Raw genomic sequence first — 13299 nt, 5'->3', positions numbered from 1 at the left:
CCAATTTTTTATTTTCCCAAGGGTAAGAGAAGAAATTGGACCCGAAAAATTGTTGTGCAATTTGTCCTGAGTACGCTGATACCCCATATGTGGGTGTAAACCATTGTTTGGGCGCAGGGCAGAGCTCGGAAGGGAAGGAGCGCCATTTGACTTTTCAATGCAAAATTGACTGGAATTGAGATGGGACGCCATGTTGCGTTTGGAGAGCCCCTGATGTGCCTAAACATTGAAACCCTGTACAAGTGACACCATTTTGGAAAGTAGACCCCTTAAGGAACTTATCTAGATGTGTGTTGAGCACTTTGACCCAACAAGTGCTTCACAGAAGTTTATAATACAGAGCCGTAAAAATAAAAAATCATATTTTTTCACAAAAATGATCTTTTCGCCCCCAATTTTTTATTTTCCCAAGGGTAAGAGAAGAAATTGGACCCGAAAAATTGTTGTGCAATTTGTCCTGAGTACGCTGATACCCCATATGTGGGTGTAAACCATTGTTTGGGCGCAGGGCAGAGCTCGGAAGGGAAGGAGCTCCATTTGACTTTTCAATGCAAAATTGACTGGAATTGAGATGGGACGCCATGTTGCGTTTGGAGAGCCCCTGATGTGCCTAAACATTGAAACCCCCCACAAGTGACACCATTTTGGAAAGTAGACCCCCTAAGGATCTTATCTAGATGTGTGGTGAGCACTTTGACCCAACAAGTGCTTCACAGAAGTTTATAATGCAGAGCCGTAAAAATAAAAAATCATATTTTTTCACAAAAATGATCTTTTCGCCCCCAATTTTTTATTTTCCCAAGGGTAAGAGAAGAAATTGGACCCGAAAAATTGTTGTGCAATTTGTCCTGAGTACGCTGATACCCCATATGTGGGTGTAAACCATTGTTTGGGCGCAGGGCAGAGCTCGGAAGGGAAGGAGCGCCATTTGACTTTTCAATGCAAAATTGACTGGAATTGAGATGGGACGCCATGTTGCGTTTGGAGAGCCCCTGATGTGCCTAAACATTGAAACCCTGTACAAGTGACACCATTTTGGAAAGTAGACCCCTTAAGGAACTTATCTAGATGTGTGTTGAGCACTTTGACCCAACAAGTGCTTCACAGAAGTTTATAATACAGAGCCGTAAAAATAAAAAATCATATTTTTTCACAAAAATGATCTTTTCGCCCCAATTTTTTATTTCCCCAAGGGTAAGAGAAGAAATTAGACCAGAAAAGTTGTTGTGCAATTTGTCCTGAGTACGACGATACCCCATATGTGGGGGTAAACCACTGTTTGGGCGCATAGCAGAGCTCGGAAGGGAAGGAGCGCTATTTTACTTTTCAATGCAAAATTGACTGGAATTAAGATGGGATGCCATGTTGCGTTTGGAGAGCCCCTGATGTGCCTAAACATTAAAAACCCCCACAAGTGACACCATTTTGGAAAGTAGACCCCCTAAGGAACTTCTCTAGATGTGTTTTGAGAGCTTTGAACCCCCAAGTGTTTCACTACAGTTTATAACGCAGAGCCGTGAAAATAAAAATTCCTTTTTTTTTCACAAAAATGATTTTTAGCCCCCAGTTTTGTATTTTCACAAGGGTATCAGGATAAATTGGACCCCAAAAGTTGTTGTCCAGTTTGTCCTGAGTACGCTGATACCCCATATGTGGGGGGGAACCACTGTTTGGGCGCATGACAGAGCTCGGAAGGGAAGGAGCGCCATTTGGAATGCAGACTTAAATGGATTGGTCTGCAGGCGTCATGTTGCATTTGCAGAGCCCCTGATGTACCCAAACAGTACAAACCCCCCACAAGTGACCCCATATTGGAAACTAGACCCCCAAAGGAACTTATCTAGATGTGTTGTGAGAACTTTGAACCCCCAAGTGTTTCACTACAGTTTATAACGCAGAGCCGTGAAAATAAAAATTATTTTTTTTTCACAAAAATTATTTTTAGCCCCCAGTTTTGTATTTTCACAAGGGTATCAGGATAAATTGGACCCCAAAAGTTGTTGTCCAATTTGTCCTGAGTACGCTGATACCCCATATGTGGGGGGGAATCACTGTTTGGGCGCATGACAGAGCTCGGAAGGGAAGGAGCGCCATTTGGAATGCAGACTTAAATGGATTGGTCTGCAGGCGTCATGTTGCATTTGCAGAGCCCCTGATGTACCCAAACAGTACAAACCCCCCACAAGTGACCCCATATCGGAAACTAGACCCCCCAAGGAACTTATCTAGATGTGTTGTGAGAACTTTGAACCCCCAAGTGTTTCACTACAGTTTACAACGCAGAGCCGTGAAAATAAAAAATCCTTTTTTTCCCACAAAACTTATTTTTTGGCCCCCAGTTTTGTATTTTCCCAAGGGTAGCAGGAGAACTTGGACCCCAAAAGATGATGTCCAATTTGTCCTGAGTACGCTGATACCCCATATGTTGGGGTAAACCCCTGTTTGGGCACACGGGAGAGCTCTGAAGGGAAGGAGCACTGTTTTCCTTTTTCAACGCAGAATTGGCTGGAATTCAGATTGGATGCCATGTCCCGTTTGGAGAGCCCCTGATGTGCCTAAACAGTGGAAACCCCCCAATTATAACTGAAACCCTAATCCAAACACACCCCTTACCCTAATCCCAACAGTAACCCTAACCACTCCTCTAACCCAGACACACCCAACCCTATTCCCAACCGTAAATGTAATCCAAACCCTAACCCTATCTTTAGCCCCAACCCTAACTGTAGCCCCAACCCTAGCCCCAACCCTAGCCCTAACCCTAGCCCGAGCAATAACCCTAGCCCTATCACTAGCCCTAACACTAGCCCTAACACTAGCCCTAACCCTAGCCCTAACCCTAGCCCCAACCCTAGCCCTAACCCTAGCCCTAACCCTAGCCCAACCCTAACCCTAACCCTAGCCCCAACCCTAGCCCTAACCCTAGCCCTAACCCTTGCCCTAACCCTAACCCTAGCCCTAACCCTAGCTCTAACCCTAGCCCTAACTCTAGTCCTAACTCTAGTCCTAACTCTAGCCCTAACCCTAACCCTAATGGGAAAATGGAAATAAATACATTTTTTAATTTTTTAATTTTTCCCTAACTAAGGGGGTGATGAAGGGGGGTTTGATTTACTTTTATAGCGGGTTTTTTAGCGGATTTTTATGATTGGCAGCCGTCACACACTGAAAGACGCTTTTCATTGCAAAAAATATTTTTTGCGTTACCACATTTTGAGAGCTGTAATTTTTCCATATTTGAGTCCACAGAGTCATGTGAGATCTTGTTTTTTGTGGGACGAGTTGACGTTTTTATTGGTAACATTTTCGGACACGTGACATTTTTTGATCGCTTTTTATTCCGATTTTTGTGAGGCAGAGTGATCAAAAACCAGCTATTCATGAATTTCTTTTGGGGGAGGCGTTTATACCGTTCCGTGTTTGGTAAAATTGATAAAGCAGTTTTATTCGTCGGGTCAGTACGATTACAGCGATATCTCATTTCTATCATTTTTTTTATGTTTTGGCGCTTTTATACGATAAAAACTATTTTATAGAAAAAATAATTATTTTGGTATCGCTTTATTCTCAGGACTATAACTTTTTTATTTTTTTGCTGATGATGCTGTATGGCGGCTCGTTTTTTGCGGGACAAGATGATGTTTTCAGCGGTACCATGGTTATTTATATCAGTCTTTTTTGATCACGTGTTATTCCACTTTATGTTCGGCGGTATGATAATAAAGCGTTGTTTTTTGCCTCGTTTTTTTTTTTTTTTTCTTACGGTGTTTACTGAAGGGGTTAACTAGTGGGGCAGTTTTATAGGTTGGGTCGTTACGGACGCAGCGATACTAAATATGTGTACTTTTATTGTTTTTTTTATTTTATTTAGCAAAAGAAATGTATTTATGGGAATAATATATATATATTTTTTTCTTTATTTAGGATATTTTTTTTATTTATTTTTTTACACATGTGGGGAATTTTTTTTAAACTTTTTTACTTTGTCCCAGGGGGGGACATCACAGATCATTGATCTGGCAGTGTGCACAGCACTCTGCCAGATCTGCGATCTGCTGTGCAGGGCTGCAGGCTTACCAAGTGTCTGCTCTGAGCAGACACTCGGTAAGCCACCTCCCTCCCTGCAGGACCCGGATGCCGCGGCCATCTTGGATCCGGGACCTGCGGCGAGGAGGGAGGTAGGAGACCCTCGGAGCAACGCGATCACATCGCGTTGCTCCGGGGGTCTCAGGGAAGCCCGCAGGGAGCCCCCTCCCTGCGCGATGCTTCCCTATACCGCCGGTACACCGCGATCATGTTTGATCGCGGTGTGCCGGGGGTTAATGTGCCGGGGGCGGTCCGTGACCGCTCCTGGCACATAGTGCCGGATGTCAGCTGCGATATGCAGCTGACACCCGGCCGCGAACGGCCGCGCTCCCCCCGTGAGCGCCGCTGATCGGTGATGACGTACTATCCCGTCGGTGGTCATACGGGCCCACCCCACCTCGACAGGATAGTACGTCAGATGTCAGGAAGGGGTTAAGGCCATGTGCACACGTTCAGTATTTTTCGCATTTTTTTCGCGCTTTTTCGCTATAAAAATGTGATAAAAACGCGAACAAATCGTGAAAAAAACGCTTACATATGCCTCCTATTATTTACAGTGTATTCCGCATTTCTTGTGCAAATGTTGCATTTTTTTCCGCAAACAAATCGCATCGCGGAAAAAAAAGCAACATGTTCATTAAATTTGCGGAATTGCGGGGATTCCGCACACCTAGGAGTGCATTGATCTGCTTACTTCCCGCACGGGGCTGTGCACACCATGCGGGAAGTAAGCAGATCATCTGCGGTTGGTACCCAGGGTGGAGGAGAGGAGACTCTCCTCCACGGACTGGGCACCATGTAATTGGTAAAAAAAAGAATTAAAATAAAATATACTCTGATGGCCCCCCGGAGTCTTCCCGCCTCTCTGTTGCACGCTGCCGCTTCCGTTCCTATAGAAGGTGTGTGAAGGACCTGCGATAACGTCGCGGTCTTGTGATTGGTCGCGTGACCGCTCATGTGACCGCTCACGTGACCGCGACGTCATCGAAGGTCCTGCACACACCATCTATAGGAACGGACGCCACTGAGGAGATCGGCTGTCTGCAGGTGAGTATAACCATTTTTTTTATTTTTTTATTATTTTTAAACATTCTATCTTTTACTATTGATGCTGCATAGGCAGCATCTATAGTAAAAAGTTGGTCACACTTGTCAAACACTATGTTTGACAAGTGTGACCAACCGGGAAAAAAACGCAAAAAAAAAATGCGGATTTCTTGCAGAAAATTTCCGGTTTTCTTCAGGAAATTTCTGCAAGAAATCCTGACGTGTGCACATACCCTAAAGGTACCTTCACACTAAATGACTTTGCAAGGATAACGATAGCGATCCGTGACGTTGCAGCGTCCTGGATAGTGATATCGTTGTGTTAGTCTAGAACTTTATTTGGTCGTCAGATCGGCGTGTATCGTCGTGTTTGACAGCAAAAGCAACGATGCCAGCAATGTTTTACAATGGTAACCAGGGTAAACATCGGGTTACTAAGCGCATACTCACCTTCTGATGTCCGTCAGGTCCCTGGCCGTCTGCTTCCCGCACTGACTGTGAGCACTTACAGTCAGGGCGGGAAGCAGACAGCCAGGGACCTGACGGACATCAGAAGGTGAGTATGTACTGTTTTTTTTTTACGTTTACGCTGGTCGTTGAGGTCCCGCTGACATCGCTGAATCGGTGTGTGTGACACGGATTCAGCGATGTCTTCACTGGTAACCAGGGTAAACATCGGGTTACTAAGCGCAGGGCCACGCTTAGTAACCCGATGTTTACCCTGGTTACCAGTGTAAATGTAAAAAAAAAACCAAACACTACATACTCACCATCTGATGTCCGTCAGGTCCCTTGCCGTCTGCTTCCTGTTCTGACTGAGATCCGGCCGTACAGTGAGAGCACAGCACAGCAGTGACGTCACCGCTGCGCTCTGCTCTCACTGTACGGCGGATCAGTCAGAGCAGGAAGCGGACGGCAAGGGACCTGACGGACACCGAAAGGCGAGTATGTACTGTTTGTTTTTTTTGGTAACCAGGGTAAACATCGGGTTACTAAGCGCGGCCCTGCGCTTAGTAACCCGATGTTTACCCTGGTTACCCGGGTGCTGCAGGGGGACTTCGGCATAGTTGAAGACAGTTTCAACGATGCCGAAGTCGTTCCCCTGAACGTTGGTCGCTGGAGAGAGCGGTCTGTGTGACAGCTCCCCAGCGACCACACAGCGACTTACCAACGATCACGGCCAGGTCGTATCGCTGGTCGTGATCGTTGGTAAATCGCTATGTGAGACGGGGCCTTAAGCAGAGGAAGACAAGCAGGCTGGATCTTATATATATGTAAAGCAATCATTCTATCAATCCCCTCTGTATCTCAAGGTCTCACACCATTGTACTCCCACTCCTAGGCCCATTGTGTGGATGGGGATAGTAGACCCAAGGGAGCCTTTACCACAGGGGGTCTCACATACAGCCCCATGTGATAGAATCTGCTTTGTTCTGTGAGCTAAAGAAAATTGTTTAAGTGGGAGGGAAAAGGGCACATGGTTTGAATCTGGCAGTTGTTGGAGGGACTTCGAAGGGAAAGGATCGAAGCTGAGATAGATGGATGGATGGATGATCTATGGAGTTTTGGAGATTTATTGTTGGCTGGAAGGTTATCCATGAGTTACGGTCATGATAGCCATCATATGGAGGAACATAGGCTGTGAATGCACACTATACCGGCTGGAGATACCAAAAGCTGTGGGCCAACCAAAAGTTGGGAGACAGTGGGCATCGCCTGGTATGGTGCCAGTGGAACTACCGATCTCAGATTGGGAACTTGTGGAATGAAGACATTGTATTTTGGCCATCTACATGGATTTGTTGTACAACCATGGATGTATGGAATAAAAATAGTTGCATCGTTAATGTACCTATTTTTATAACCCACAACCTCAGATCCTTAGTTATGCAGATTCTCATCATGTCCCTGCATTGTTACTGTTTTGCTCCTGGTGATGGAGTAATCTTTTTCTTCCTGAATCCTACAAATCACAACATGTTCTCACATTCCTTCAGTGTGTTATTAGGTTTATTCCTAAGTGAAAGGTCACTGGTTCGTATCAAGGAGCCACCAAGAAGAAGATTTCACAAGAAAATAGAAACGGCATCATCAGCTCATCGATAGCGGTCTCTCAGCCAACAAAATTATCGAACTGCATCATGTGAGTGCTATGACAGGTAGAAGAATACAGAAAGAAGTCTGTCCATCCAATCAGAAGCCAAGAGGTATACGTCCAGCCAAAATATCGGAGTCAACAAGTCTGCTCATCACAAGGTCTATCAATTCTGGAGACAAACACGGCAGTGGAGGAGGCTCGTATGCTTCATAATAGTGAGCTCACAGACGTCCATACAAGCACCGTGCAACGAACATTACACAATTATGGAATGGTGAAAAAAAGGTGAAGAAGCTTTGACTTGAATATTTGTCATTAGAAGCGTCGGCTCGAGTTTGCAAATAAGGTCAAAAAGTGAACAGAAGAAGATTGGAAAGGGGTGCACCCTTTTACAATCTTCATCAGTCAACAGACGGCTCTGATGGTTGCAAATGGGTATGAAAGAAACAAGGGTTACAGGGGCTAACGGATCGAGACATTGAAGGAACTGTGAAGTTTGGTTGAGGAAGCCTGATGATATGGGGTTGTTAGACAGCTAGAGGCATTGGACACTTGACCAGTATCGATGGTGGTCTCAATGCTGAGCTATATTTGAGTATCCTACAAGAAGAGTTACTTTGTACACTTGAGTACCATGGGTATGAATAGGATGACATAGTGTTCCAGCAGGACAACGACCCAATGCATACAGCGAGACTGGAGAAGAAATGGTTAATTAACAATGAAGTAGAGGTCCCCACAGTCCCCAGACCACTTGTCGAGCACTTGTGGGGAGAGGTGAAGAAACAGCTGTATACAGACCCCAGTGAGGTGACCAGTGTGCACTAACACGGGGAACGTGTAGATGAGAGCTGAGATCAGATTGTGGTCCAGAAATGTTTGAATCTGACGGAGCAAAAGGATTCAAGCTCTGGTGAAAGCCAAAGGGGATTTACAAAATAAGCAAAATTGACATTTTTAGGAGGAAAACAGTAATGTAGCAACATAACCATAATCTGCATAACTAATCATATGCTAAATAGCTGAAAATCACATTTATGTATGAGATAGAAAAGATGATTGTCTGTACTATAAGATGATGGTGGTTTCACGTTAGAAGCAGCAGTGAATGGTGAGATAGCCTGAAAATCAAAAGTTCACAACATTGTTACCCTTCTGCCCATCAGTGCATGCTATAGCAGAGGCGTGTGGCTACAGGGGACGATTCCATAGTTATTTTGGCCCATCAGTGTATGCCATAGCAGAGGCGTGTGGCTACAGGGGACGATTCCATAGTTATTTTGGGGCTGATATTGCACCTGTCATGTAGTGCACTGTGGAACCCCAGCAGTCAGAATGAAGACATAATCTGTGGCAGAACAATCACATCCTCCCAATAGGGTCAGTAATAATCGTCGTGATCCCATATTCCAATTTTCAGAGTGCTTATTAAACACGTCTGGTTAGATTTACAACAACGCTTCCTCTTTGTGAGCTCGGCTGGCTTCAGTCCACAGACAGCAGAGTTGGATACGCCTTGCTCATGCCTTCTTTATTTTACATGTCAATTGCTTCTCCCCACCTCTTTCAGATATCCTGGGAGCTGAACTGCACACTTGAAGAAAAGCAAGTTTCAGACCGATGAGTAATTCAGACGTTACACACATTGGCTTCTGCCTTCTGCATAACTTTTAGTCTCATTATGAGTCTTCACGATGAGCTTTACCCATGCTCCAATAGCCAGGCCATCCAAGGGGATTTTTCGGCAATACCCAGCTCTTTGCTATTTTTTGCCGGTCTATTGGGAAATATCATCGCCATCTTCATCCTATGGCAACACAAGTTACGCTCAAGGAAAAAAACCTCCGTATTTTACATCTTGGTTACGGGTCTAACTGTGACCAACCTGATGGGGAAATGTTTGGTGAGCCCCATGGTGTCTGCTGCTTACTACAAAAACCAAACCCTGGTGGAGATGGTCGAGAATCGAACGCTATGTGATGTCTTCAGCTTCTTCATGATTTTTTTCGGCTTGGCCCCCATGCTTATACTTCTGGCCATGGCTCTGGATTGTTGGATTGCTTTGGCAAATCCATTCTTTTACCACATCCACATCACCAAAAAATTTGCTGTGCTGGTCCCGGTGATGGTATATGTCTTCAGTGCCGTCTTCTGTGCAATGCCGTTCTTTGGCATTGGGAAATTTGACCAGTATTGTCCGGGGACGTGGTGCTTTATACAGATGACTGCAGAGCCTTCGGAGCCACGGGTCCTGGCTTATTCTTTATTATATGGGACTGTCATGGGACTGCTAGTTGTAGCCATCATCATCTGCAATGTGGGCACCATGACACGCCTTTACCAGATGTACAAAATCCAGAACCAGAGGAATTCCATCAAAGTTGGACCCAAGGTCGAATTAGTAAAGCAGTCCGGCATGGAGGAGCTAGACCACCTCATCCTCTTGGCAGTCATGACAATCCTTTTTTCGGTTTGCTCCCTTCCTTTAACTGTACGTATCCGCTCCTGCCAAATGTGTGTGCAAATAGTTGTGCAAGTTTTTGCTGTTGTTTCACTGCAAAATATTGATTGTGACATCCACGTGGTTTCCTGACCCTGAGCGCAGTTTAGGTTTTCTTGTTTTGAGTCAAAGAAGGGTGAAGCTGAAAAAAAAAACAGGGGCTCTCCACAGTCTAAATCTTGAGTGGACCTTATTACGTTACAAATGATCCAATTATGCCTCTGATGACTCCCAACTATTTTGTGCCATTTATGCTACTGGCATTCGCTATTGGGTTCCGGCTCCTTGCTCTAAGTGCTATATCTGCACCCCTAAAGTAATACCCCGGAGATTGTGTCGGTACTGAATGTACACATTATGTATAGAGTCTGTGTAGGTGGCTCATCCATACTACTATCCGAATAGTCACAGTCCCAACATTCCCAAACAAAAACTCTTTAAATTGCCCATTCTATTCTAATGCAAATGTATCTTTATCTTCCACCCTTGGATGAGATTGGCCTGGGGACAACTCATTGTCAGCATTGGGTGAAGAGCCAACAAAAATAACCCTTTCAGACAATCCCAATCCCGATGTTTTTCTAATACAGATATAGATTGGTTGGGTGCAATGGTTTCGGATATGAGAAACTTCCAAGATCACTCAATTAAGAATTGGGGTAAAATGGAAGAGGCAAAATGTGCACCAGGCACCTCTCCCCAAGCAATGCCCTGAGATGTGCTGCATCTGCCATCTGTGGGGCTTTGAGAACATATTCGCAATGCAGCTGCCTGAAACTGAGCTATTACCAGGGAACGGCACGAAAACTTAGTGCAAGAATGTATCAGAACTTTGATTGTTTTATTTTATTTGCAGTTCTTCATATAAATGTGTGTATATATATATATATATATATATATATATATATATATATATATATATACACTCACCGGCCACTTTATTAGGTACACCTGTCCAACTTCTTGTTAACACTTAATTTCTAATCAGCCAATCACATGGCGGCAACTCAGTGCATTTAGGCATGTAGACATGGTCAAGACAATCTCCTGCAGTTCAAACCGAGCATCAGTATGGGGAAGAAAGGTGATTTGAGTGCCTTTGAACGTGGCATGGTTGTTGGTGCCAGAAGGGCTGGTCTGAGTATTTCAGAAACTGCTGATCTACTGGGATTTTCACGCACAACCATCTCTAGGGTTTACAGAGAATGGTCCGAAAAAGAAAAAAAATCCAGTGAGCGGCAGTTCTGTGGGCGGAAATGCCTTGTTGATGCCAGAGGTCAGAGGAGAATGGGCAGACTGGTTCGAGCTGATAGAAAGGCAACAGTGACTCAAATCGCCACCCGTTACAACCAAGGTAGGCCTAAGAGTATCTCTGAACGCACAGTGCGTCGAACTTTGAGGCAGATGGGCTACAGCAGCAGAAGACCACACCGGGTACCACTCCTTTCAGCTAAGAACAGGAAACTGAGGCTACAATTTGTACAAGCTCATCGAAATTGGACAGTAGAAGATTGGAAAAACGTTGCTTGGTCTGATGAGTCTCGATTTCTGCTGCGACATTCGGATGGTAGGGTCAGAATTTGGCGTAAACAACATGAAAGCATGGATCCATCCTGCCTTGTATGGAGCATCTTTGGGATGTGCAGCCGACAAATCTGCGGCAACTGTGTGATGCCATCATGTCAATATGGACCAAAATCTCTGAGGAATGCTTCCAGCACCTTGTTGAATCTATGCCACGAAGAATTGAGGCAGTTCGGAAGGCAAAAGGGGGTCCAACCCGTTACTAGCATGGTGTACCTAATAAAGTGGCCGGTGAGTGTATATATATATATATATATATATATATATATATATATATATATATATAAATACAGGAAAGATATATATCTTGGTACCGTGTTAGCCAGTGGATAGAAGAATATGTAGAATTGAGAGTCCTCGGTGGTTGATACCTTTTAATGGCTAACTGAAAAGATGGTAAAAATTGCAAGCTTTCGAGACTACTCAGGTCTCTTCATCAGGCATAGACTTTCTATGTCTATGCCTGATGAAGAGACTATCTCTATGTCTATGCCTGATGAAGAGACCTGAGTAGTCTTGAAGCTCGCACTTTGTTACCATCTTTTCAGTTAGCCATTAAAAGGTATCAACCACTGAGGACTCTCAATTCTAAATATGTTATATATAAATGCATATATATATATATATATATATATATATATATATATATATATATATATATATATATATATATATATATATATATATATATATATATATACACACACACACATTACATATGTATACAAGTTCAGACTGGGAACCACCAGTGACATTGACTCTGGGCAGTCAACGCTCAGCTACATGGATTATTTCTTGTCCCATTTCAGGAATTTCGCTCTGCTTCTATATAATAATAAACTGGGGACTTTGGTACATGAATGATGAGATGCTGCAGTTGTCCGTAAATGTTGCATTGAATTTACTGTGACAATTACTTCTGATGTAAGGCAAATGGGGGGGCCCACCAGGGGATTCACCTGTCGTGCTTTGGACCAGTCCAAAGCTGTGCGTATTTATTTATGTATATAAAATTTACATTTTGCAGTAATTTTATCTGCATGAAATTCATTCAGTGCAAATTGAATTATTTATTATTCTGCTTTGCTTATTTAGTGCCATCATATTCCACAGCGGTTTACAATCATCACCATCACTGTCTCCATCAGGGCTCACAATCTACATTCCCTATCATTATGTTTCTGTAGTGTGGGAGGAAATTGGAGAACCTAGAGGAAACCCATGTAAACACTGGGAGAACATACAAACTAACTGCAGATGTCGGCCTTGGTTTGATTTGAACCCAGGACCCCAGCACTGCAAGGCTACAGTGCTAACCACTGAGCCACCATACAGTGCTAACCACTGAGCCACCATACAGTGCTAACCACTGAATCACCATACAGTGCTAATCACTGAGCCACTATACAGTGCTAACCACTGAGCCAACATGCTGCCCATTGAATGTACATTATTCTGCTTTTAATCTCTCCAGATAAACATGTAAATAAAAATGAATAATAGTGCTAGTCACCCGGCTGTCATCTGTTCAGGCACAGTCTTCTTCAGTTCAGTCACTGGTGTGGTCAACACTGGTCCATCTGTGGCATCTTCTGGTGCCCCAGTATCTTTAGAGTCTCCTTTTCTGACTCAGCCATGATATTATAAGATTGTGTGATACAGAATGTATCAGTGTCAGTGCAGGAGACGCCAGACAGCACCAGAAGACTCTTGACGATGGCCCAGTGAAGACCACACTGGTGACCAGACTGAAGATGGCAGCTGAGGGTCAGGTGAGTATTACATTCCCTGAGTCTTCTCCAGCAGACCTGTGTTTTCTTGTGCTCAGCGTCTCCTCTGTGCCACAGATCGGGCTCTATACCGTGTGACGGGTTCCCCTACATAATTGGCCATTTCAGTATGTCAGTGATTCTGCAGTCGCCCCGTGGATGGACGTTGCAGTGGGCTACATGCAAGAGGTATAAGGGCCTTTTGTGAAACACAT

At 44.2% G+C, this 13299-nt stretch overlaps 1 protein-coding gene across 1 annotated transcript in view; it reads left to right on the top strand.

The window, feature by feature from the left end:
- Nucleotides 1–8696: 8696 nt before the first annotated feature.
- The window catches only part of PTGDR (prostaglandin D2 receptor), a 29445-nt gene continuing 24842 nt past the window's right edge, over nt 8697–13299 (top strand). Inside the window, exon 1 of the mRNA XM_077270061.1 lies at nt 8697–9722. Coding sequence (XP_077126176.1) covers nt 8913–9722 — 810 coding nt within the window. The 5' untranslated portion in view covers nt 8697–8912. The remainder of the gene's footprint in view (nt 9723–13299) is intronic.

This window comes from Ranitomeya variabilis, chromosome 1 (genome assembly GCF_051348905.1).
Source record: "Ranitomeya variabilis isolate aRanVar5 chromosome 1, aRanVar5.hap1, whole genome shotgun sequence".
NCBI classification, from domain to species: Eukaryota; Metazoa; Chordata; class Amphibia; order Anura; family Dendrobatidae; genus Ranitomeya; species Ranitomeya variabilis.
The sequence above is the reverse complement of the archived record's forward strand: the minus strand, read 5'-3'. Positions and strand labels throughout refer to the sequence as shown.